This window comes from Physella acuta, unplaced genomic scaffold (assembly GCF_028476545.2).
Source record: "Physella acuta isolate Inbredline_101_S28 unplaced genomic scaffold, ASM2847654v3 ptg000017l, whole genome shotgun sequence".
NCBI classification, from domain to species: Eukaryota; Metazoa; Mollusca; class Gastropoda; family Physidae; genus Physella; species Physella acuta.
Window position 1 is genome coordinate 4,396,106 of NW_026731537.1, and position 27,374 is coordinate 4,423,479.

Sequence of the window (27,374 nt, forward strand, 5' to 3'; positions counted from 1 at the left end):
AATATTACACAAAATTGGCCACTGCTATATCTAGATGTCAACATTACACAAAATTGGCCACTACTATATCTAGATGTCAACATTACACAATATTGGCCACTACTATATCTAGATGTCAACAATACACAATATTGGCCACTTCTATATCTAGATGTCAACATTACACAAAATTGGCCACTACTATATCTAGATGTCAACAATACACAATATTGGCCACTACTATATCTAGATGTCAACATTACACAAAATTGGCCACTACTATATCTAGATGTCAACATTACACAAAATTGGCTATTACTATATCTAGATGTCCACATTACACAAAATTGGCTATTACTATATCTAGATGTCCACATTACACAAAATTGGCTATTACTATATCTAGATGTCAACAGTACAGAAAAGTTGAATATTGCTACACGTATATGTCAACAATGCATCATAGTTGACCACTACTATAATTTTGATGTCAACATCTCAACTTACTTTGTTTACTGGACCAGATAAAGTCTCTGGTTTTTTGAATGGCGCTCTGCCTTGAATGTCCGTGAAGGTCTATGGTGGTTGACGTACATTTGGTCACCCTAGGTTTAGATGCTTTAGGGGCTGCACACAAGTGTAGCCAGGGGTTTAATGTTAAAAGATGAACACTCAAGATTCACTCAAAAGATCCATGCAACAATAACACAAAAGATGCACAGTAAAGATCAACATAACAATAGCACCAGAGATGCACTCAAAAGATCCCCACAACAATATCACAAAAGATGCACACTTAAGATGCACACAAAAATAGCACAAAAGATGCAGACAAAAGATCCACATAACAATAGCACCAAAGATGCACACTAAAGATTCACATAACAATAGCACCAAAGATGCACACTAAAGTTCCACATAACAATAGCACCAGAGATGCACACAAAAGATCCACATAACAATAGCACCAGAGATTCACAGTAAAGATCCCGATAACAATAGCACAAAAGATGCACACTAAAGATGCACACAAAAATAGCACCAAAGATGCACACTAAAGATCCACATAACAATATCACAAAAAAGCACTCAAAAGATGCCCACTGTTTACTAAAACAATCTTGTATTCCACAACTGCACGCCCAATCTAACAACTAACAGATACGTGTCGCCTAGTTGTTGATAATGTGTATTTTGTTTTAGACATCATTGGGTGTGTTTTGGAAGTGTGTATAGAAACACAAGGCAGAATAAACATATTTAATTGAAAGATTAACGGTAATGTTTTAAACAAAGGTTACAATTTTTAGAAAATTTGTATTAAAGTGATTGTAAATGATAAGTTAGTGCCACCCATCCACTCTATTATATAGACAAATCTATTGGGAATGCCATCAAAGACTTACATTTTTCACTCCTCCGTGTGCCGTTGTTTCTTTTCCGTCCCCCACCACAGCAGTACTTGTTAAAAAACAATAGACATCAACCAAAAACATTATACAACACAGCGAAACAATTAATTTCATGTGTGTAAAATGTGAGCCTTGGTCAATAGCATTTTTATTGTCTGAAATTGTCCAAACATAATCCCAAAAACGATAAACAGAGTTAAATACTGTTGATGTGGTGAATCAAATGCATGAAAAATAGAAATTTTAAACTAATAATCATGTGTACAGTTAAAACTATTCGACCCTTTTAAAAATGAAAATATGTTCTTACTTTGCAGCAGCAGCCAATCAAACAAATTAGACAAACAGCGATAGTCGCTGCTACACCACTTATTATATAAATCTGGGTGTCCGTCAGCTCCATACTGCTAGTCTGAATGTCGCCAAAATTTGTGTCACAGTCCACTGCACAAACAGGTTACGCGGTTTATTTTTATCCAGTTTTGTCTTTGTAGAACAAAGCTAGGGCACTATGTCTTGATATGGTTGTTTACAACGGGAATTCCTGGAATTATTTCAAATTCATTAAGTTATTTCCCCTTAAAGCTCACGTATCATAGCAACCAACGGTACTCGGACATGTTTGTCACTAAATATAGAAACACACGTGATTTGTTCGGTTTTGGTTGAGCGATTCTACCATTTAACATGATCGTCGTCTGGTTAAATATGTAAAGACAGTACAATAAAGCATTGTATCGATTGTTTCTGTCGGTTTGTTATGAGGGTTACGATTAGGGTTCTAGGTCAAGGTCTGAGTCTGATGTATGGCATTCGTTGGTTTAAAAGCAACGTTTACGATAATGACCTGTGTTATAGCTGGTGTAAGGATAAGGGTTTAGGTTAAGGTAGAGGTTCGATTCTGGCTTATTCAAAGAATATTAAGGGTCAGCGTTTGAACCAGGTTCATCTATGTCACTGAAGACAAATAGTTTAATTAACATAAGGACTAAGTTTAAATTAATTAAATCTGTCTAAATGTACAGTTTAAAGGAATGAATCCTTGTTATCCCAGGTCTGCAATATAAAAATAAAGTGGGATATTGTTTCGATTCTGTGCACTGAATGACTATCGATTTTGTTTTAAATTAAAATATTTATGCAAATAAACGTCCGAAGGTTTGGCTTTATCACGTACTGTCACAGTATATATAGATGCCATAAAACAATTTCTATTGAAATGTGAGGCAATATAGGGAACCTCTTAGTATATAAAGGGTTAATGAGTTTGTATTGTCAGTATAATGATTCCATTGTTTGATAACTTGCAAATGATAATCATGTTCAATTTAAATGTAATCAAGTAGAAAGAAATATTTATTTTAAAGTAAATGTACACACTTTTTTTAATACTATAAATGGTTTTACAATAAAAACTCTCTGAACAATATAATAATGTTAGGAATAGAATTCGCTTGAAACATTGAGCAGAACAGGAACATTATACATCTGGCACTTCAGTTTTGTCTTGTTGTTACACTGGCGGCACCTTCATGGGGTACAGCCAGTGATGATGCCATGCCATAGACCAGGGGTCTCCAAACTACGGCCCGCGACTTTCCATTGCACACATTGAAGCTGGGTTCTGTCTGATGTTCGCTGTAGACATTGCCTGCTTTTTTTTTTTTTTTTTTTTTTTTTTTGCAGTATACTTGAACTTTAAAGCCAGTTTATGTCAGTAAGGTATTACAATAGATAATGAACTAGGCTTTTGTTTTTTCAACTTAGAACTTCTTTTTTTTAAATACTGCATAGCAATAAAATAATTAACAAAACAATTTGAGTTATTAAAAATAATTTAATTTTTTGATATAATTATGATCCGATTAAAAAAAAACAACACAAAACAAGAAGAGCCTCTAAAATGAAACTTGGAAAGTTATTGAAGGTCGATAACAACAGCGCCACCTCTGTTGTCTGATGTGTGCCTGGAAAGTAATGTGACCTTATTAAATGGGCATTGTGTACCATTAAACAAACAAAGATGTTGTGTTGAATGTGTGTGTGGACAGGGTGTGTGTGTGGGGAGTGCATGTGATGATGGTGTTAAGCGTTACTAAACTACTATGTTGTGTTGATTGTGTTGGGGGAAAGTAAAGGCGACTGGTCATAGTGTGACCACACCATCCCTTAATATGCCGAGGTCAAGAAACATGTGAACTCTAATTCTTCTGCCCTCAAATCTTAAAACATTTTGACAATGTTCAATACTGGAAAACTACGGGACAAAACTTTGATTAGTCAAGTCAATATGTTTCACACACACACACACACACACACATCAGAGTTTCTTCCAGGCATCTCTTCGGGGGGCAAAGCCCCCCCCCCCCCCCGAAATTTTTTTACCGCCCCCCCCCCCCCCCCCCCGAACGAAATGAAATTTATATAATTTATATAGAAAATATATACTTTTAACAGTCTCCGCCCCCCCCCGAAGAAAGTTTACCGCCCCCCCCCCCCCGAAGATTTCAAGTGCCCCCCGGAGAAAAAGGCTGGAAGAAACACTGACACACATACACACACACACACACAAATGCCTTACTTGATCCCCTCTCTGTCGAACATTTTCTTCAGAGTTTCCCGGATGACCGGAAAGCCGTTAGGGCTGTGCTTGCCGCGTCCGGTGATGATTTTCACAGATTTAGTGCCGTCTAATGAAAGGCGGAAATAAATAATTTATTGCTTTAGACTTTAGAGTTTAGCCAAGTCACAGTTTCAGTACTGTCTGCTGCTTTTCTTTCCTGTCTGCCTCTAACTGAATGTATTTCTTGTCGAGCAGGAAGTTATATAGTTTATAATGTACTTTAGTTTTCATGTACTTAGAAGGGTTTATATTGCAACTAGATGTTTAGCACTATCATAGCATTGACGTCAACATCTGACGATATTTGACCACTACTACAAACTATAGATCAAATATTACAACACTCGTCTACTACTACAACTTTGATGTCAACATCTCAACTTACTTTGTTTACTGGACCAGATAAAGTCTCTGGTTTTTTGAATGGCGCTCTGCCTTGAATGTCCGTGAAGGTCTATGGTGGTTGACGGACATTTGGTCACCCTAGGTTTAGATGCTTTAGGGGCTGCACACAAGTTTTATCAGGGATTTAATGTTAAAAGGTGCACATAAAGATGCAGACAAAAAGCATTCAAAGGTGCACCCGCGCATACCGTATACAGAATACATCATTTACACCACAATTTTAGTCACAATCGAACAAATAACAAAGATATGTATATATATATATATATATATATATATATATATATATATATATATATATATGTAACTAGGTGTAGTTACCAAAGATGATAACAACGCAATAGTGCAGGTGTTGGACTGATAAGCCAACTGATAACGATCATAAAGCCACGGCGTAGTTTGGAAGGATACGACAAGCGCTGTCAACTTTGACACGACTGTTGTAATAACGCAGGTGTTATGCTGATAACGATCACAAAGCCGCTGCGCAGTTCACAGGCTGACGTCACAGTGCAGATGGCTTATTAAATCGGACTGTACGACAGAAGCGGCGTAATAAACATTCGGATGCAACGATTAGAATCGATTACAATTACGATTATGATAGAACCGAATACGATTACGAATATGAAGGGGATATAGGAAGACGACGGCTGAGATCTCGGGCTCTCTCTCTCGATCAGTCAGTCTGTGTGGCAGTATCAAGTTGGTTATATTGTGTTAAGAAGGACGATAGACATGTGTATTCAGTTATATGAAGACTAGTGAGGACTGTTGGGAGTCAGTTGATTCAAACTATTATTGTGAAGCATTCCTTTTGATTCAGTATATTATTGTGAAGCATTTCTTTGATTCATGTAATAAAAGGATCAATAGCGAACCTGCATCTTCGAGTATCTATACTGTGGTCGATGTTGTGTAGAATGAGTGGTTAGACTCGGTAACATTTGGCGTTGTCGAGCAGAACTCGTTAACATTTGGCACTACAGGCAAATAGTCTCGTTACATTTGGCGCTGCGGACAGGATGAATTCAACTAGACTTGCCGCTTTAGGCACCCATAGTCAACCTTGTTCATAACTGTGTTTAGTGTGTGTGTGAATTCGAACATTCAGGAACAGTGAAAATTGAGGAACGAGGAAAATTTTTCATACACACACGGTAAGAAATGTCTTTTTTTATTTGAAGGAAATAAATAAAAGGGAAAACTGAAATCAGAATCGAGGAAATTGAAAAGAACAGAGATGAGACACCTATGGGGCTGACCACCAGCATCCAGATAATTGGCATTGGTATCTCCAACTTGGTTGTGGGACAAATACTAGGCAAAGATGACAACCAAGATATAGATGGAACTCTTAGATACTGGAAATGTGTCATGATCTCCCTGTTGGGCAACACTATCTGCTGCATAGCTGCAACATTTTTCCTTGGTGTGAGTGGCAGACGCGGGAGTGGTATTTTAGATATCGGAAAGGGACAGAAACTCCTGCTGGCCCAACAATCTGAGTCAGATAAAGATAGCCCAGAGATAGGCAAGGGTGAGGATGACCCTTTGCCTCCAGATGGACCAGGACAAAATTTGGACAAAAAGCCGATCCATATTGTGGTCCTGCCCAGTGAGTCCCACATCAACAAATTTTACGGGGACGGGGATCCAACTTTAACCAACAGGTTCAGTGAAGAGGTCAGGGCTGCCTGGGCCTCGAGATACATGTCACCAGAGGAAAGATTAAGACTGCTGATGGGCAGTATAGGAGAGATGGTTAGGGCAGAGGTCAAATGCCACGATAAAACCATCCAATCAGATCCAGATAAGGTGCTGGATCTAATTATGGAGACCTTTGGGGAGAGACGGTCGGGATCGCAACTGCTGTCGGTGTTTGTTGGTATAAAGCAGAGAATGGCGGAGAGTGTGATGGAGTATTCACACCGAATGAACGGGGCCTTTGAAGCGGTAAAAGGCAAAATACCCGACATGGATGCGCGCCTGCTGAGGGACCATTTCATCGAGGGGCTGGCGACCCCTATGTCAAGAAGATATTTGAAAGAAGAGGTCTACAAAGACCCGCAGTTGACCTTCCTTCAGGTCAGGAACTCAGCGATCCGCAGGTCCGAGGATGAGGACCAATCGAACTGTTCGGTAGACAAAGTCTCTGTGCCGGAACAGAAACAATCCCCACCCACAGGGACCGGCACGATGGAAACCATGATGGCTCAACTGTTGGCCCACCTGCATAAGGTTGACCAACGATTGGAGAGGTTAGAAAGCAGGCCAACAGCAGAGAATCAGGACAAAAACGGGACAAAACAGAGACAGGTTGGACAGCCGCGACCTGCCGGTCCATCGCTCCGGTGGACGGCTGATGGTCGACCAATTTGCCTGTCCCGCTCACAACCCGGACATAGGGCACAACACTGTCCGGTGAAACGATCGCCCTCTGTAAGGCAAGGCAAGGCTACAGAGAGGCGAGGTTATGGCTTAAGAAACAAAATGGGACAAACAATGAAAGAGTCTCAAACAAGACTTGAAGAGAAATTATCAGATATTGAAAAAGAACTTCAAATCACAGCAAGGCTGGGATCCATCGAACAGCGATGGGCAGCAGAATTGGCACTCCTTGACCTGGAGAGAAAATATCGCCCAGGGCAGTCCAATGGTAATGCTGACGCGTTATCAAGGAATCCTTACGAGAGACCGGGCGATGAGGAAGAAACGCTGACAGGAATATGTGAGGTCAGAGCGTCAACAGATATCCCTCACGGGGTGCAAGTGATGCAAAACGGGCAGACCGGGGTGGAGCACATTTCCACAGAGCCCGGACATATGGACATTAGTGATTTTAATTGCCTTAATCACAAAGAGATAAGAGAAGCCCAGAGAACGGATAGTGGCTTACAGCCGCTGTTGAAACACGTCCAGGAACAAAAATTCCCAGGAAGAAGGGAAAGAGAACAATTTGGTCGAGAAACAAAGAAAATACTGAGTCAGTGGGACCGTCTCAGTATAAAGGATGGTGTTCTCATGCGGAGAATTCATGACCAAATTGATGGGACAATACACCAGGTGGTGGTGCCTGGACAATTACGAGAAGAAGTGCTAAGGTTGGCACATGACAGGGCAGGACACCAGGGTCAGGACAGGACGCACAAAATATTACGACAGAGGTGTTACTGGCCCAATATGGAAATGGAGGTCAAACGCCATTGTGAGGCTTGTGTGAGGTGTCAGCATGCGAAAATGCCAGTTGTCAAAATGAGACAGCCATCAGGACACCTACTAGCGACAAAACCACTAGAGATTGTGGCTATGGACTTTACGTCGTTGGAGCAATCATCGGATGGGACGGAACATGTGTTGGTAATGACTGATGTATTCACCAAATGGACTGTGGCGGTGCCCACACGAGATCAGACTGCCAAAACAGTGGCAAAGGTCTTAATAGAACATTGGTTCATCAAATATGGCATACCAAGACAATTACACTCTGACCAAGGAAGGGCCTTTGAGTCAGAAGTAATTAACCAACTGTGCAGCCACTACGGGATCAACAAATCTAGAACAACCACATTTAATCCGAAAGGAAACGGACAGTGCGAGCGGTTCAACCGCAGCATGCATGATTTGCTGCGTACTCTAGAACCTGAACAGAAAAAACGTTGGCCTGATTTTCTCCCAGAGTTGGTATATCTATACAACTGCACCCCCCATGCCACAACCGGCTTTTCGCCACACATGTTGCTGTTCGGACGGGAGGCTCGACTCCCCCTTGATTTGTTCCTAGGAAAAAAGGAGAGTATGACTGGCTCATACACTGCACTGGAATATGTGAATGAACATATGAGACGAATTAGAGAAATGTACAGGGTAGTACAGGAAAGACTAGAACATGAAGCACGGCGAAGGGAACCGCCGGTACAGACAAAGGACCCGCCACTCAAACTGAACGACAGGGTATTACTGCGTAGCCACCCGTTAGGCAGAAACAAAATCCACGATCTCTGGGGACAGGAGATATGGCAAGTCGTGGAGATGCCTAAAGTAGCAGGTGGCCCCTTTAAGATAAGACCCATCGATCACGCCAAACCGGATCGGTGGGCGAATATTGCTCAATTAAAGAAATATTGTCATAGTCAAGAAGAGCAGTTACACACAAGGAAACCCAAGACAATTAGGGAACCGGAAACTTACACGGAAATTCTCATACCCATCCCGGAACAATGTCACCATCAACAGAACAACAGCGATACACAAGTGGAGGATAACGGCAACGAAGAGGATCCCGTTCCTCCCAGAAGCAGGGAGACAGTAGACCATCAGATAAGTGGTCCGCGGAGAAGTTTGAGAAACAGAAAGAATACGAAATTTTTTGTCAGCAACCATCAATTCTTTCATGGTCGCGCTGGTATGAGAACAGACTGTTCAAAAAGTCATAAAAGTGAACTGGTGAAGGCACCAAACGAAAAAGGGTGGATGTGAATTCTAGAACTGTTTTGTGTCTGAGGAATATGATGTAGACACATTTGATATGTGAAATAGGGATAACTGTCAATCTTTTACGAATGGGACGACATTGACAGTGAATGGAACAATAAATTTTTTTTTACGATGGTGCGATGGACATTTAGGAAGTGCACCTACCAAGCGTTGTTTGTGGTTGAAAACACACAAAAAAAGGCGGCGGTGGATGTAACTAGGTGTAGTTACCAAAGATGATAACAACGCAATAGTGCAGGTGTTGGACTGATAAGCCAACTGATAACGATCATAAAGCCACGGCGTAGTTTGGAAGGATACGACAAGCGCTGTCAACTTTGACACGACTGTTGTAATAACGCAGGTGTTAGGCTGATAACGATCACAAAGCCGCTGCGCAGTTCACAGGCTGACGTCACAGTGCAGATGGCTTATTAAATCGGACTGTACGACAGAAGCGGCGTAATAAACATTCGGATGCAACGATTAGAATCGATTACAATTACGATTATGATAGAACCGAATACGATTACGAATATGAAGGGGATATAGGAAGACGACGGCTGAGATCTCGGGCTCTCTCTCTCGATCAGTCAGTCTGTGTGACATATCAAGTTGGTTATATTGTGTTAAGAAGGACGATAGACATGTGTATTCAGTTATATGAAGACTAGTGAGGACTGTTGGGAGTCAGTTGATTCAAACTATTATTGTGAAGCATTCCTTTTGATTCAGTATATTATTGTGAAGCATTTCTTTGATTCATGTAATAAAAGGATCAATAGCGAACCTGCATCTTCGAGTATCTATACTGTGGTCGATGTTGTGTAGAATGAGTGGTTAGACTCGGTAACATTTGGCGTTGTCGAGCAGAACTCGTTAACATTTGGCACTACAGGCAAATAGTCTCGTTACATATATATATATATATATATATATATATATATATATATATATATATATATATATATATATATATATATCACATGTATTGCGAGCGACAACATCCAACACTTACATTTTCCACTGCTCTTTGTAACTTTGTTTTTTTTCTTCTCACCAACACAGCAGCACTGGTTAAAAACAATTGGCATTAACCATACGTTAACCATACGTTAACCATACGTTAACCATACGTTAACCTCACGTAAACCTTACGTTAACCTTACGTTAACCATACGTTAACCATACGTTAAAACCATACGTTAACCTTACGTTAACCATACGTTAACCATACGTTAACCATACGTTAACCATACGTTAACCATACGTTAACCATACGTTAACCATACGTTAACCATACATTAACCTTACATTAACCATACATTAACCATACATTAACCATACATTGACCATACATTAACCATTCGTTAACTTACATTTCAAATAGGTTAACTGTAAATTAGCCATTCATTAACCATACATTGACCATACATTGACCATACATATAATTATACACTTCAAATACATTAACTATACATCCGCCATTTATTAACTATACATTAATCTTACATTAACCATACATTAGCTTACTTTAACCGTACATCAACCATATATTAACCATACATTAAACTTATACTAACCAAATAACACAATGAACCAATTAATTTCAGGTTTGTAAAATTGTGAAAGTATTTTTATATGTACAAGTCAGAATACCCTCACACATCACAAAGGTGTTGTAATTTAAATGACGGACGGGACTTTCTCCAACTCCTGTAACATTACTATTCGCCAACGCGTTTTTCGCTGCTGCACTCTAAATAATAAAGGGTAAGGCCTAAGCATGAAGAAAAAGGTTAACTTAACCTAATTGTTTTTAAAATTAAACCAATAAATCTCCGATAACAGTGAAATGTACTTACTTTGCAGCAACAATAAATCAGTAACAGTAAACAAACAGCTGTTAATATAGCTGCTGCTCCACATATTATATAAAACTGGGTGTCTGTCAGTTCCATACTGCTAGTCTGAATGTCGCCAAAACTTGTGTAATAGTCCACTGCACACACAGGTTAACACAGATTTTTTTTTTACCTTGTTGTGTTTGGGAACAAGGACGGGGCACTCGGTCTTCACCCAGTTATTTACAGCGGGAATTCCTGGAACTATTTGAAGTTTATAGTAATAGTTATTTCCCCTTAACACTCACGTACCATAGCAACCAACGATACAAAGACACGTATGTTTGTAAATATAGTAACACGTGCTTAGTCAGGTTTCGGTTTAAAATCTTATTTAAATAAGTATGACCGTCGTCTTGTTTTAATAATATCAAACGACAATGCTATACAGTACTGTGTACTGTATAGCATGTTAACTTCTATTGGTTTCCTTACGAGGGTTATGGTTAGGGCTTTGGTCAGGGTCTGATTTATGGCCTTCGTAGGTGTAAAACTAACGTTTACGATAAGGTTTGGGTTTAAGGTTAGTGTAAGGATAAGGGTTTAGGTAAGGGTTAAGGTGTGGGTAGATGTAAGATTATGGGTGTAACTTCGGTGAGAGTAATGTTAAGGGTTAACATTTAGGATGAATTTAGGATCAATTATTGAATTAACATTCTGGACACTGAAGGCGGAGATTAAATTCACTAATCCTGCCTATAAAGAATCCGTTGAAAAGAACTAATCCTGATATCCCAAGCCCGCAGTTTTAAAAATAATTTGATGTGTTTTTGTTTTTGCGCAGTTAGTGATGAAATTACTTTCGATTTTGTTTTAAGTTGAATACTTTATTTATATAAACTGATGGCAGCGCATTATTTTGATAATAAAAGTGTTGAGTCGATGCCATAAACCATCTATATAAATGTCGTCTAAAATTCGTCTGTTCTTTCTACCTAAATTCGAGTTTAAATTGTTTGTTGAAAACATGTCTTAAATTTTCTTGATGCACAGCTCCCAAACGGCAAGCTCCTTAGAAAAGGCAGGCTGGTGAAGAAATTATCAAAGAAGAACTTCTACTAGATTTTATTCTATTTTTAAAAGTTTAAGTAAACAAAAATCATGTCTATATTCCGAGTTGCCATCCCACGTAGTGTTATATAAGAATATTCGAGAAAGTTTAGGGGAGATCACTCCCGGTTTATTTTCTTTTCGCCTCAGACATGAAATTTACAGCGTCAGTTTGCCTTGCGTGTTCGCTTTCGTATTACTGTTTTCATAATCGGCTTGTGAGGACTGATACAGATTTAAGAGTAGTATTGTAGTTTACATCTGGTATACATCAGAAAGACAATCGATATACAATATTTATCATGACAGTTTGGGCATTACTAGCCTGGTGCATGATGGTATCAGATAATGTTCTCAAAATGTATTACCTGATTAACCAAGTGATTAACCCTTGCCTTAAAATCAAGGTGAATAATTTAAAACTGGTGGATTAGGCATCTCTGTCCTGGACTAGTCCCTCCCACTGTCCTCAGATGTATCCAATCTTCTTTGTGACTTCTTCCAGATCGTGTCTACATGTCTTCCTTAGTTGGCCTGTAGATTCCAGATTTTTGGCTGGACACCATGTTCCAGGTTGAAAGGTAATGCCACCAGTTTAAAATAAAAGCATACAGTACGATTTCAAAAGCATTTTGCATTTCATAGAATACTTTCTGAAGAATTCTAAGTCAACGTTCTTTAGCCTTTATGGTAAAAATCTATTATTTCAGTTCCTTTAAATATAATTTAAACAAATATAATTTTTCCCCACCCACCTATTACTGTGTGTGTTTCGAACCAATATTTTATAAAATAACAAGTGATTAGAGAAACAAACAAGGTAATTGGGACGAAGTATAAGTTTGATAAATACAACCGTCATGGTTAAAAAAAGAAAACCCAACCTAAATTGGTGGTTATTTCATACGTTTAAAATCGATTTTTTTAAAATCACCGTTGTAAGATGAAAGGCAATGTTGATAGAGTCAGTATAATAAACATAGGTGAACACAATTTTAATCATAGGTGAGCACAGTTTTAATTATAGGTAATCACAAGAATAATCATAGGTGATCACAGTTTTAATTAAAAGTAATAACAATTGTTCATAGCGTACACGTTGTTGGGGCTACTAAGTGTTTAAAAAAAAAACGACTAAATGGCTGCTTTAGTTAACATTGTCTCTCTTAAAAACATATTGACAAGAAATTTAAGATTATAGGAAAATGTTTAAATTGGTTACAGAAGAGGACTAAAATAAATGAAAACAGATGTATCATTGTTTGAATTTATTAGAACACCCAGATACCAAATTTGCTTTGAGAAGAAGCTACACTAGGCTACAGTCATGCAGACCCCTAAAACTTACCAGACGACCAACAGCTACCAGACGACTAAAATTAGCCAGATTTTTCTGACCACCCAGGTGTACACGAACAGCCAGGACAACTCGGTCATCACGAACGAAATGATTGGCTACATCAACACGTACGTCAACTTCTGGACCTTGACCTCCATCGCCTGCCTCGGTCTGGTGACCAACAGCCTCAACATCGCCGTCTTCTTCCGCCAGGGGTTCTCAGAGGGCGTCACGAGGTCCATGCTGGCAATCGCTCTCTGGGACCTGCTCAAATGCGCATGCGCAGTGCTGCACCGGATGTTCGGACCCATTAGCCTGGCCTCACCCTCCCTCAGCACCTCCTGGCTGAACTTCACCCTCCCGTACGTCGAGTACACGACTTTATTTGCCGGCTACGTCTCGTACTCACTCACGGCTTTCGTCTCCGTGGAAAGATGTCTGTGTGTCAGCCGGCCATTTACGGTAAAGATCATCTTTACGCCAAGATTTACATCAACTATTCTAATATCCATCTCAATCCTCGTCTACGGCGCCTACTTCGTCATGTTCTTCATCTACGTGGTCGTCTACGACTTTAGCCCGACTTTCAACGCCACCATCGCCAAGTACATCTACAGCAACTTCTACTACACCAACGGGGCTATCGTCATGGTCTACTATCAGACAGTCGCCATTCTGATTCCCACCCTCAGTTTTCTAATCCTATGTATGAGTTCAGCCGCCACAGTTCACTATCTTAGACGCTCAAGCAAGTTCCTTCACAAAGTTGGGGACGCTGTAGCTAAACCCCCAAAGAAAAAAGATCTCGGGATTTCCCCGAAAGAAAAGCAGGCGGCGAAGACGCTACTAGTGGTGGTGCTGGTGAATATTCTCAACCTTTTTCCGCGAACTGTGTTCTACGTTGCCCAGTTGGCCGAACCAGAGTTTTACCTACTCAGGAGGTACAACAATATTTTCTTCCTGACCACAAGACTTCTGACCATCTTAGACTTCATCAAAGCCTCGGTTAATTTTTTCATCTACAAGAGCATGAGCTCAAATTTTAATAAAACGTTTTTAAAACTAATGAACGTGATGCAACAAAACAAGGGGTAATGTGCAGATCACACAAACATTTAATAAAAAACCGAACAATGTACATTTATACAATAAATATTCATGATAATTAATACATTAAAATAGAGAAGTATTGTTATAAAAACTAATCGTTGCTAATGCGCTTTCTGTCTATTTGGGCACTCACTGTTTGAAGATAAAAGCAATCAAAGTTGTCTTTTTCGATAACAATAACATGAGAATTTTAGACTTTGTCGATAACATAAAATTAAACATTATAACTCTAGCTGTTCTATTTTTATCAACGATACTTTAAGTAAATTATTACCTAGATCTTAACGCTCACAATAGAATTGAGCACAGAGCATCCAATGTAAGTGTTGAATTAATCAAATTCCAATTATAACGCTAAAGCACAAGTACATGCTACAAGCTTTAGTTTATAAACTGGCCTTCACTAATACATCAGTACAGGAGATATTGCGCCTCGTTAGTCCGAGTCAAAGGTTCAGTCGGTCTAACGTCTCTCTAGTCCAGTCGACCTAACGGCCCTCTAGTCCGTGGTCCAGTCGACCTAACGTCCCTCTAGTCCAGTCGACCTAACGTCTCTCTAGTCCAGTCGATCTAACGGCCCTCTAGTCCGTGGTCCAGTCGACCTAACGTCCCTCTAGTCCAGTCAACCTAACACCCCCCCGATTGTCCTTAGTCCAGTCGACTTAAAGTCCCTCTAGTCCGTAGTCCAGTCAACCTAACGTCCCTCTAATCCAGTCAACCTAACTCCCCTCTGGTCCGTGGTCCAGTCGACCTAACGCCCCTCTAGTCCAGTCGACCTAACGCCACTCTAGTCCGTGGTCCAGTCGACCTAACGCCCCTCTAGTCCAGTCGACCTAACGCCCCTCTAGTCCGTGGTCCAGTCGACCTAACGCCCCTCTAGTCCAGTCGACCTAACGCCCCTCTAGTCCGTGGTCCAGTCGACCTAACGCCCCTCTAGTCCAGGCGACCTAACGCCCCTCTAGTCCGTGGTCCAGTCGACCTAACGTCCCTCTAGTCCAGTCGACCTAACTTCCCTCTAGTCCAGTCGACCTAACGTCCCTCTAGTCCAGTCGACCTAACGTCCCTCTAGTCCAGTCGACCTAACGTCCCTCTAGTCCGTGGTCCAGTCGACCTAACGCCCCTCTAGTCCAGTCGACCTAACGCCCCTCTAGTCCGTGGTCCAGTCGACCTAACGCCCCTCTAGTCCAGTCGACCTAACGCCCCTCTAGTCCGTGGTCCAGTCGACCTAACGTCCCTCTAGTCCAGTCGACCTAACTTCCCTCTAGTCCAGTCGACCTAACGTCCCTCTAGTCCAGTCGACCTAACTTCCATCTAGTCCAGTCGACCTAACGTCCCTCTAGTCCAGTCGACCTAACGTCCCTCTAGTCCAGTCGACCTAACGTCCCTCTAGTCCAGTCGACCTAACGTCCCTCTAGTCCAGTCGACGTAAAGTCCATCTAGTCCGAGTCAATGGTCTCAGTACTGCCATCCGAAGACATCACGTCCTGGAAAAACTCCACGTCGTTCTCATAAAAGTAAGAGTCCCCGTCTGCTGCGTTGCTGGTCAGTGCGATCAAAATGTCCTCGTCCTCAATGTCCCCGTCTTCAAGGTCAATGACCTCATCCCGGAAGAGCAGCTTCTTCTGCATCAAAACCGGAAGTTTAGATTTGTTTACCTTTTCTCGTCTAGTTGGCCCAGAACCCATCGCCGTGGACACTTCGATGAAACTTAAGATAACTAAAGATAAAGGCTCATTAGATTTTTCATTCAGATATGCCACGCCTTTTGGGCTGAATTTTTTCATCCTTTGTAAAACAGCTTCATTTCTTGATAAAAGTCCTACATCGTCTTTTGTTAAGTACCATATCTTCATAAAATAATCGGCTAGTTTCGTTTTATTCAAGGTCAAGGCTAATTTAAACGGCGAGACTGTGTGGGCGGTTGGCCAGCCGGTGATGTAATGATTTATAGGGGCGTCGTAAGGCGCCACCCCGGCAGATATCAGCGGGGGGATGAGGCTCTCAAAACTCGATGCTATGATCCGGTGGACTGAATCCGGCCTGACCCACTGGGCAGTCGCGCCACGGTCCAGCAACATTTTAGCCAACACATAACTCTCGTAGGACGGTCTCCATTTGTTGAGGAGCAGGGATATTGGAGTTGTAACACTGTCACAGCTATAGGCGACTTCATTGACGTCCGCGGCGTTCTCCAGCAGTACCTCGACAGTTTCAACGTTCAGTCTCTGGGCGGCCACCATCAAGGGCGTCAACCCTGAGGTATTCGGGTGGTTGACCTTCGCCCCCGCCTTGATCAGCAGACGAACCAGGTGGGCGTTGTCCTCGAAGGTATCAGCCGCCCGGCACAGCGCGGTGTTGCCGGATACATCCACTGCCTCAGTATCCACACCGTGATCCAGCAAGGTTTGAACCCAGTCCAAATCCCCCGCTACAACTGACTCGATCAATACGGTGTGGCCCATATTACAACGTTTTTCACAATCAGCGCCATATTTAAGTAAAAATCTGGCATTCTGGAAACATTTATTTTTTACTGCTAAATGTAGGGCCGTTTTTCCAGATCTGTCAGTTTTATTAATAGAGATACCGTTATACAATAATTGTTTCATAATTCGTTTTGATCCATCTTTTTCAACAAGCTTCATCAGCCCCGTACATCCAATAGCATCCACCCCATTTATGTCGGCTCCATGCTGAAGAAGTGTACTCACAATCTCCTCCCAGTAGAGAAGAAACACTTTGTCGTTCTTAAAACTGACGTGTTCATTGAGTAGCTCGCAGTAGGGTTGGGACAAGGCGTGTACGAGAGGCGGGGCGCTGGTCTTAATGTTGACATCAGCTCCGCGAAGCAAGAGATTCTTTATGACGTGGATGCGGCTTGCGACCATCAAAGGAGTTTTTTGGTGGTGGATGTAGTTGATGTCGGCGCCGGCGTCTAACAACAGGTCAATGGTGTCCATGTCGCCGTTTTGGACAGCTATGTGGAGCAAGTTCTGCTGGTGGTTGTACATCAAACCCGACACGGCGTCGTAGCATTGGTCCAGCAGAAACGCCAACGTCTGCTTTTGTTGCTGCGTCACAGCTGACGTTACAGCCGATTGGATGTTGAGGTAGGGACCGTAGTACAAGAGAACTTTGGCACAATCGATGTAGCCGGCTGATAATGCTACGTCTAAAGCCGAACCGGAATAAACCGGCCTCAGGTCTGTGCCACGAAGGTTGACGTCTGCGCCGTAGTGAACCAACAACGGAATCAGATTCGGTTGGTTGAGTTTGACGGCCAGCACCAGACACGCATGGGTAGGCACTGCTCCGCCTTGACACGCCATCTCCATCTGGTCATAGTCTCCTTGTCGGGGTGACGCCATCAGGGCGGTGACGCCCCTGGCATCGGTGGAGTTCCCGTTAGAACCGCGTTCTAAAAGTTTCATGAGAATCTTCTTGTTTATGTCGCTGTAGTTTTTGTCCTCTTATACAGAATTCAGGAACTCTAGAGCCCAATTCTCTTTGTAGACCGCCATACTTCAGGCAGTCGCCAGTCTGGGAGTTGATTTTCTTCATGTCTATATTTGGTGGTGTGTTACAGGGTGGTACATTCTCTCAGAGGGGGAGGCGCCGTACTGTCCAGCGATGTCCAGGCCTACTCTGTGTCCCGCTGGATAATCTCCTCAGTGTCACACTAGATAATCTCCTTTGTGTCACGCTGGATAATCTCCTCTCGTTTAACACCAGATAATCTCTTCTCCTATCCCGAGGTTGAGCGACGTCGAGGACTAAGGACAGAGGACAGTTGGCAGGACATTCAAGTGTTGTCTAACTTGTTTTAAAACTGAATGATTGTCGCGTGATTTTTAAATCCCCAATCAAATAAAATGATTGGCTGGCGAGTAACTTCCTGAAAAAGTAAACACAAACTTTTCAAACCACATTTAAACTTATTTTTCTTCTAATTTTCAGCACGATAAAACGATATTTTTCCGGGAAACATTTTAAAAGTTGGTATGTAAGTGGCATTGTTTCAAGTGATAAGTAGACATGTGTTCAAATTGCGCTAGTTGATATCCGACTTCAGTCCCTAGGTAGGACAACATAAGGCTTTTTTTACTTCATGAGTTTAAATGCATGTGTCATCTTTAGCTCATATGAAAATAAAGCAGGAACAAGCGAAGTAACTCAGTGACTTAGAACAGTGCAGTCTAGTTACGATGATTGTTACTTAATCGTAACTTCACAAATTTACATAATCACTTTTGGTTTCATAACCACAATTAATACACATTTACCCCATTTCGTTTTTCTTTAAAATACATGTTAAAGTGAGTAGCAACCACTTTCAAAATACAATAACACGTTATTTTCTCTATACATATATTTTGAAATGAAGTGAAGTATAACAACCAATAATTATTTTCACTATACTATACTGAACTAACAAATATTCGTGTTAGATTTTCTCTGTTTCTATTCTTAGATCCCTATAGCTAGTTTTATGGAAAGACATTTTCTCACTTGTGTATCAAGAAAGTCATATAATCTTGAGACAGAAAATTGTAGATATTAGAACTCTGCATTTACATTGTACACAGTCAATTAGACAGATCAAATTAGCTAATTTTCAATTTGTTTTTTAGTTAATAAAACAAATAATTTTTTATACGGAACGATGATTTTATATCTTCTTATTATTCTAAATATATCTATTTAGACCATATGGATAAGTTTAACAAAAAAAAATAATCAATGGAATATTGATTTTTGCATAATATCAGTTTTTCCCACCCTTAACTAAAACGCGATGCCTTAATATTTCGGGTATTCCTTAAATGAATCGGGAATTTCCTTTAGCTTGTCAGCAATAAAAATAGACGTGGAACTGACAATGTGTCTTTAAATAAGCACAGCGTGTCTTCGTTTATACACAAGTGCCAATACATAACGAGGACATTTTATCTTATAATTTATACACATACAAATATATTTCATTTTGAAGTCACTAGAAGCAATTTATAAACTACTATGATACAATCACAAAGCCTTTTAAATACTTGAAAGACGTTTTCCTTTGTAATTTGTCGAAATATTGCCGACAGTGTTAGGTACAAGGGGATTAAATATATCACAATATACCACAATAATCCTGGTGGATTCTAGTTAAATATATTAAAACAGTCGTAAAGCGCCTAATTTTATATATCAGAACAGTCATTCATACTCTAATTTATTCAGTCATACAGCGTCTAATTTAATATATCAGAACAGTCATACATAGTCTAATTTAATATATCAAAGCAGTCATACATAGTCTAATTTAATATATCACAACAGTCCTACAGCGTTTAATTTATTAACCCACAAAAGTCTTGTCACCTTTGAGACACTGTATCATAATATGTCACTTGTCAGTGAAAATGTGTTACGGGTCTTTGTCAGTGACTGAACCTCATGTAATTTGTCAGTGACATCCCCTAATTAGACATGTCACCGCCCTCTGCCACTATAGAGTAGAAGTCCATGTCACTCTCGAAGAACTCCTCACTTCCCTGGAGCGCGTCTCTCGTCAAGGCAATCAGCAGATCTGAGTCCTCCAGGTCCCCGTCCTCCGCCTCAGCAACATCACCATGAAACAGCAGCTTTTCTTGGAGCGGCACCGGTAGTTGGGTGCTTCGAACGCGCTCTGCTCTGTTGGGTCCTGCGCCTATAGCAGACGAGACGGCGACGAAGCTTAGAATCGTCAGAGACAACGGTTGGGTTGAGGTCTGCTTGAGGAGGCTGTAGCAGACGGTGCTTGTGTACTGCATGTGTTGGAGAGTTTCCTCACGGCCGGATAGGACGCGTATGTCTGACGGTGTCAGGAACCAGATGGCAATAAAATATTCACTTAATGACGCGTTTCCGGTTTCTAATGATAGCTGTAATGGAGAGACCATTGAGTTAGTTGTGAAGCCGGTTATTTCCGGTTTGACCGGAACATCGATGGGCGCAACTCCAGCGTGAATGAGCTTCGGGATGAGGCTCTCACTGCTCAGGGCGATCAGACGATGTATGACGTCAAGTCTGACCCACTTGGCGTCTGCGTCATGGTTCAGCAACTCTTTGACGCACTGCAGACTCTCGTTACAGGGCCGCCATTTGTTGAGCAGATACGCTAACGGAGTTTTTGGAGTGACGTCATCGAACGTTTCTACGTCCACGTTGACGTCATTCTCCAGCAAGAGCTGGAATAAGTCTATATTTAGATTGACCACCGAAATCATGAGAGCGGAAATGCCTTTGTTGTTTTGGTGATTGACGCCAGCACCTGCTTGTAGCAAGGCGTTTGTCAGACTGACATTGTTGGAATACAAGTCTGCTGCATGCAGCAGAGCCGTGTTGCCCAAACAGTCTGAAATATTCACGTCTGCTTTATGTTCTACCAAAAGTTTAACCATTTCCAAATTTTCAACCAAAACTGCCTCCATCAAAGGCGTGTGACCTTTCTTATTTTGCATATTACAGTCAGCACCGTGTGAGATTAAAACAACCAAATTTGGCAGTAAATTATTTATTACAGAAAAATGTAAGGCAGAATTTCCTTCTAAGTTGATAGCATTTATATTACTTTTTCTGTCTATGAAAAGTTCCATCATCCCTTCCGTTCTTTCCTTTCCCGCCAAAATCATCAAAGCTGTGTTGCCGTCTGGATCCACGTCATCGACTTTGGCGCCATGTTCCAGCAACGTGCGAACAATTTCCTCAAACTTCACCAGCCCGTCGGTGTGGGTCACAAGGAAAGCGTCAAACAGAGAAAGTAGGTTAAACAGGGCCGTCGTGAGAACCTTTTTGTTAACGTCTGCTCCGCGTTCGATCAAATGTTTGATGACGTGGTGTGGTAGGGCGCACATGAGCGGTGTCTTCAAGTCGTGCACGCGGTTGACGTCTGCGCCTGAATCCAGCAGAAGGTCTATAATCTCCAGATCTTCTGCACCAACTGCAATGTGCAGCAGACCAGGACGACACGTGCAAACGACATAACGAACATCGTCTGCGTATTCTTCTTGCAGAAACTTCAAGGTCCTAGATTTTCTAGACTTGACCGCGTCAACGACAGCTGTTTTAATGTCCAGGTACGCTCCATGGCTGAGCAGTAACCTGGCGCAGTCGAGATATTCTTCAGTGAGTGCGGCATTCAGCGCCGAGCCGCAGTAGACCGGAGTTCCAGAACTGTTCTCAACGTTGACAGAACCCCCAAACTTGACCAACAGTGGAATTAAACTCGAATTATTACAACAAACTGCAGTTTTTAGAGAATTATGGGAAACATTTGCTCCGTGTTTGCATAAACAATCAACTAGGTCGTAACTTCCGGCGGAAATGGATAAATTTAGAGGCGTGGCCCCGTCCTTGTGTGTGTAATTAACATCAGCGCCGTGTTCTACAAGTTTAGAGATGATCTTCAGCTCCACTTCAGTGACCCCGTGCTGTTGAATGGAGCTTTGTATAGCCTCCACCATGACAAAAACCCACTTTTCAATATCCTCTTTGTTAAACTTACACAACTTCAACTCCAACAATCGCTCCATGTTTACAATATCCCTGCTCATAGCCTGGGATAGAAACATCCTATTCGCTACGTCCCTCACACTCTCACCCCTGCTGTTGACCCTATACACACACACCCACGCCGCCCCCGAGCTGTACACAGCCACACCATCCACCGCAGCTCCGGCTCTCATGAGTCCTCCTGCAGCATCCCAGTTCAGGCTTTGAACAGCTTCCATCAGGGCAGTGTTGCCCTCGATGTTCTGGTGATCCACGTCAATGTCTTTCTGGCTCAGCAGAGTTCTAGTCAACTCGATAGCATCGGGAGATTTAACCGACAGAATCAGGGGCGTGTCACCGGAAGTGTCACAAGCGTTGACGCATGCGCCAGCCTGGATTAGCATCCCAGCCATGTCTACTCTTCCGGTTCTTGCGCAGATCAAAAGTGGGGTGTCGCCCCGCGCGTTCCGTGTCTCAAGACCCGCCCCACGCTCCACCAAAAACTCGACCAGAGACCCGTGGCCCAGCATGCAAGCAGACGACAGCCCGAGGTTCAAGGCGCTCTGTGACAGAGACCTGATCTTGTTCCGTGTAAGGTAGATAACTCGCGTGATTTCCTCCCTGTTTCCGGAAGCTAGAGCGTCTAGCAGCAGCTGATCATTGAACTGTTTCGACATGTTATCATGGACTTAAAAGTTTTACTCGGGTTGTTAAGTTCATTAGTGTTTGGCGTCACTAACCATTTAATCGCTGCTTTCATTAACCTGTAGTAAATAGTGTTTTGTGTATCCTATTTCAGTTTTTATAATAATGTACAACATTTTCAAAAGTAAACGCGACATCAGACATTATTTATTGCTACAGTTAGAAATATATCTAAGAAAAAATGAAATCAATAATTTTAATTACGAAATGCGAAGTTTAAATTGATTATTAATTAGTATAATTATTAATCATAATATTATTTTATAATAATTAGCGTTCAAACCATTTTTCCAATGAACAATACAAGAATTTGTTAAAATTATAATCATGAACTTTTCGCTTATCTCTGCTGATGTTTTTTTCACTACAAAATACTTCATCTCACCAAAATCTTTGAATCGTTTCATATTTTTAACATAACTTCGGGGTAAAATAGCCAAGTCTAAGGCCTGTCTCCGTTCTCGCCTAAACCACAACTCATTAACACATTTTCACTAATTAATCTTGTAAGTCATATACAAACCTTAAGCCAACAGACCACACGAAGTATAAAGTAACTCTACAAACTGTATCAGATCTATATCTACAACAATTATTGTCTAACTTTTATCCACTCAGTTCAACAATTGCTTGCACAGTTTTGTCAAGGATAAACAACGAACAAGTTCCTGTTTACTGAAAAATATTTTTCCTTTTGTAAATTCTACGCCATGTAAAATAAATCAGCCAATATCGATTATCTGTAATCAAAATCAATACATTGATTACATTGATCACTAAGACTTATTCAAGTATTAAATTAAAAGAAACGAACAAATTCCTTGTTTACCTACCTAAAACTGGCTACCTTAGCCACTCCAATCTTTGCATGATGTCATCCCACACACACCCAACACAACATACAACATACAACGTTCGTCATACAACAACGGCTGTCAAACACATTTCAAAAATTTTCCGAGAAATGTTCAAAGTAACTTCGGGGAAATCTCTCAATGTGTACTGTAGCCTATTTATAGCGAATGCTTGAACAAAGATAAGACAAGCATTGATACACTTATGGCACTACAGAAGCTACCCCCTCTCCACCCCACCATTTCCCTACATACACACACGCACATACATTTCTGTCACATATATGGCACCGTGTGTTGCTACAAGGGTCTAAGAACCGGATATTCCCCAAACAATATTCTCTATTAGCACTGAGGATTTTTAAAATCTTTACAACAAAACTTTATAACAAACATTATATTCAGATTGTTCATGAATATTTTACTTTTGGCTCAGAAAAATAAGTTTTCTTTTCTTGGCAACGGTCATAAATCTGTTATCAATTTCTCAAAGGAGTTATTTCTATCATCATGCTTCCAGTGTTTCTTTTAGGGTGGTGGATTTTGAAGCTTTCTTTTGTGGGTGGGGGGGGGGGGGGGGGGCACTGATTCAAGTCCATACTTAGCGTATAAATTATAACTTTTTTTGTATTTCTTCAGGTGTGGTGTGGACGTGAGTTAAGCGTGCTACATGACATGGAGGGAGGGGGGAGGGGCGGGGAGGGGAGGGGGGGAGTAAGATTAAAATTTCTTTCACCCAGCAGTAATTCTTGTGACGACACCGGTGACGTAGCTGAAATTAATCGGATTGATTCGACAACCTTATTTATTTAAGCTTGATACAGGTAGACAAAAAAGATCGTGAAAACTAACGAAAAATTAGTAAATTGTAGATCCAATACTACCCTACCTCTTTAACTATATAAATTCATATGAAAATACATTTTTTTCTTTATATATATATATATATATATATATATATATATATATATATATATATATATATATATATAATAATGAACCAATATTTAAAATTGAAATAACTAAAAGAAAATCGTATATTTCAAAATATTTTCTTTTCTTTTTAGTGCATCAATTTAAAAAAAAGCTTGTTATTATAGTAATTTTAAAAAAAAAACATTTTTTCAGGTCTAATACATACATCCCCTGCATGGTAAAGGGAATGCATATCAATTTAACATCTGCGTTTGAAAAAACAAATGACGTGTATTTCAAGAATACATAAATGATCTCCCATCTAAGACAGAATAATAACTTTAAAGGGAAGCAACTCAAAGAAAGTATTTTACTAAAATTAATAATTTCAATGATAAGCAGAAAACAGCAAAACATTTATTTTTTAGTTTAACAGTTAAAAAAAACACTTTGTTTTAGGAAAAAAAGATATTTCTAATTATTCTTCATATGTTTTAACTTTAATTCAAAATTAAATATGAATAAACACTTTTGTGTGTTTGTAATACTATTTTATTAAATAAAATACATGGCTACATATCGACGATACTAACATTGGAAATCTGTCGGTAACCTGCGGCTTGCCAGTTCCAAAATAATTACATTATTCCATTTTAGAAACTTGAAAATAATATACTGTAAAAACAAAAACAACTTTAAACAAAATAAAAAACAATGGATAGCTGACAGCCGCCATAGCCAGCCCCGCGGCAATGGCTCCATGCTTTCCACTACCGAAGCGCACATAAAAATGTTAGTGGCTCCTCAAAAGATGAGAAATTTAGTAGATTGTAACTTTTGGCTCTTCCGTCTCAAAAGGTTGCCGACCCCTGGCCTATCTAGATCAGCAATTTTTAACAACAATATATTTCTGCCCGTCTGCCTCATGCAAACGCAGTCCATCCCAAATGCCATTTAACTAACTACGCAATAATGCAACAAACAATCCCTAACTCACGTCAGCTGTGAAGCGCTCCCACCTCCACCATTCACCCTAATGCGAGAGCCATCGAGAAGAGCCACTTGAGCCACAGTTCCAGTGGCCCCATGAAACCATCGGCCCAAGCCTCATCAGCAACAACCACCTCATTTGACCTGCCAGAAGAATAGCTTAAAATTGACAATGTATTTCGTACATTAGCCGGCCAATGCGCGCACTAGCCAGGATGCCCTGGCCAATGTTCAATGTAGTTTACGGTGTGATGACGTTTTCGTTATTCTGGTAGCGAATTAATTGTGAGTAATGTATTACTCAGCTCATGATGTTTGTACAATATTCTTTTTGCTATTCGACAAAGTAAAAAATCCACACCCTAGATCTAGTTAGTTTTCAAAAATAGGAAATGTTCTACTATGATATGAAAGCTATGTTCTTGCGTTATTCGAATACATCAATTCAGGGAGAAAACCAAACAAATATTTTATTCTCAGCAGATACGAGTACTCTGTTATTATAGAGGAAGTTCGACTCAAGCAAAGCAGATAAAAGAAATTTTTGACCATCGTCAACTAAAAAAATAAGATGTTATGGAAGTTGACGGAGAAGAAAACTTCTGGATTTTAAAAAAAAAAATTGTATAGTTTTTTTTTGTTTTATATACCTACCAAACTGCAATATAATAAAGCGAGATATTTTTTAAAATTAATGAATTCGATATACGAAATATAAGGTTTTCAGTGGTTTAAAAAAAAGTATAAAATTAATTAATTATTGATGGTAAATTAACAATATTAAAAGCATGATGTAAACATTAAAATAATTCATTACTGGCAAATAGATTTATTATTTTATTTTGATTATTACTAAAAAATAATTAATTCAAATTAATGGTGAGTAAAATACTGATTTTATTTTGAGTTAAGCTTTACATAACCAATGATAGATAACTCAATGGTGCGATAACAAAAGATTGCTTGTGATGGAAACTTTCAAGCTGAATTTACTGAAGTGTAAATTATTTATAAACTTTAACATCGTCTTCTGTCCTAACCAAGATTGACATCTTCAATGTGAATTGCCCCCCCCCCCCCCCCATTAAAGTCTGAGACCCAGACCTACATAGAGAACCAGGAGTTTCTTTAAAAATTAAAATTAGGTCTAAAATTATATAACAAAAATAATCCATCGAAAGTATTACTTTAATCGGGCATAAAACATCAATTGAAATTATAAAACAAAAAATCACACCTTATTTAAATAGTGGTTGTAAAATAAGTAACTTCTTTAAGCTGGGCACAATTTCGGTTAGGTGGTGTATAATTGAGTCATTGTTCAATTCACTTAAAATATTGGTTTTTATTGACAAAAGCAAAAGGGCTCAAGGTGTGTTGAAGACAATGAGATTAGCAATCGATTCTTAATGTATTTCAATTTAGGGAACGTTCATGGGGGCCCTGCGGGATTTTAACCTGGGGGCCCACCGGAAGTTTCCCGGTAGACCGGAGGGGCTACCTCCCTTAACGACCGACCTCACGTGAATGGGGGGGGGGGCTTTGGACTTCAATAGGTGTTTCCGAGGGTGTGACGCGTGAAAACAACAGCAAAACGTTATTGCATGAAACCGCTATTCGCGAAACGGCCCTTGGGCAAACGGCATTCGGGCAAGTGTCCATTCGGGCATTTGTCCTATTCGGGCAAGTGTCCATTCGGGCGTTTGTCGCATTGGGTCTAGTTTCCATTCGGGCGTTCGTCGCATTCGGGCTAGTTTCCATTCGGGCGTTTGTCGCATTCGGGCAAGTGTCCATTCGCGAAAACGGCCTTCGGGTAAACAGCATTCGGGCAAGTGTCTTTAGGGAAAACGACCGGCTCCCCTTTTTACTCTCTAGAGCTTTAAAACATTAAATTCCAATTTATAAAGGGCTTCAAAATTTACATTTAAAAACTTTCATTTAAAATTCAAATGCACTTCACAAATAGTTCATTAAAAATATTTTCCTTTAATGAAATATCATTTTATAATAAAATAAACAAATAAAACTACTGTGCTTAATTACAAATTGATTACTGTGACTTGTGGCTAATTAAGCTGGGGTTAATTAGGACTG

At 40.4% G+C, this 27,374-nt stretch overlaps 3 protein-coding genes and 1 long non-coding RNA gene across 4 annotated transcripts; 1 reads left to right on the forward strand and 3 right to left on the reverse strand.

Annotated features, from left to right (window-relative positions):
• Nucleotides 1-486: 486 nt before the first annotated feature.
• Nucleotides 487-2,056, reverse strand: LOC131938501 (uncharacterized). Its single transcript, XR_009386304.1, has 3 exons — nucleotides 1,702-2,056; nucleotides 1,386-1,440; nucleotides 487-597 (listed from the first exon to the last, which is right to left on the reverse strand). It is a non-coding gene; the product is annotated as an uncharacterized LOC131938501 (long non-coding RNA).
• A 1,163-nt stretch (nucleotides 2,057-3,219) lies between these two features.
• LOC131938490 (uncharacterized) lies at nucleotides 3,220-10,906 on the reverse strand. Its single transcript, XM_059296548.1, has 5 exons — nucleotides 10,761-10,906; nucleotides 9,914-9,968; nucleotides 4,400-4,519; nucleotides 3,973-4,081; nucleotides 3,220-3,358 (listed from the first exon to the last, which is right to left on the reverse strand). Exons 1-5 carry the CDS (start codon nucleotides 10,854-10,856, stop codon nucleotides 3,310-3,312), a joined length of 429 nt encoding a protein of 142 aa, XP_059152531.1. The 5' UTR covers nucleotides 10,857-10,906; the 3' UTR covers nucleotides 3,220-3,309.
• Nucleotides 10,907-13,176: 2,270 nt separating this feature from the next.
• On the forward strand, nucleotides 13,177-14,283 carry LOC131939037 (uncharacterized). Its single transcript, XM_059297288.1, has one exon. The coding sequence runs from the start codon at nucleotides 13,177-13,179 to the stop codon at nucleotides 14,281-14,283; it is 1,107 nt and encodes a 368-aa protein (XP_059153271.1).
• Nucleotides 14,284-15,702: 1,419 nt separating this feature from the next.
• LOC131939048 (uncharacterized) lies at nucleotides 15,703-22,493 on the reverse strand. Its single transcript, XM_059297298.1, has 2 exons — nucleotides 19,781-22,493; nucleotides 15,703-17,767 (listed from the first exon to the last, which is right to left on the reverse strand). Exons 1-2 carry the CDS (start codon nucleotides 22,491-22,493, stop codon nucleotides 15,735-15,737), a joined length of 4,746 nt encoding a protein of 1,581 aa, XP_059153281.1. The 3' UTR covers nucleotides 15,703-15,734.
• Between the last annotated feature and the right edge of the window lie 4,881 nt (nucleotides 22,494-27,374).

Excerpts from the sequence above, each read along its gene's own strand:
- LOC131938490 (XM_059296548.1), bottom strand. The coding sequence starts at position 10,856 with ATGGAACTGACAGACACCCAGTTTTATATAATATGTGGAGCAGCAGCT. Across the intron at positions 9,969-10,760 it reads TGATTTATTGTTGCTGCAAA|TGCTGCTGTGTTGGTGAGAA; the intron begins GTAAGTACATTT and ends GTTTTTAACCAG. Across the intron at positions 3,359-3,972 it reads TTCGACAGAGAGGGGATCAA|GCACACATCAGACAACAGAG; the intron begins GTAAGGCATTTG and ends ATTACTTTCCAG.
- LOC131939037 (XM_059297288.1), top strand. The coding sequence starts at position 13,177 with ATGCAGACCCCTAAAACTTACCAGACGACCAACAGCTACCAGACGACT.
- LOC131939048 (XM_059297298.1), bottom strand. The coding sequence starts at position 22,493 with ATGTCGAAACAGTTCAATGATCAGCTGCTGCTAGACGCTCTAGCTTCC. Across the intron at positions 17,768-19,780 it reads CTCTATAGTGGCAGAGGGCG|AGGACAAAAACTACAGCGAC; the intron begins GTGACATGTCTA and ends ATTCTGTATAAG.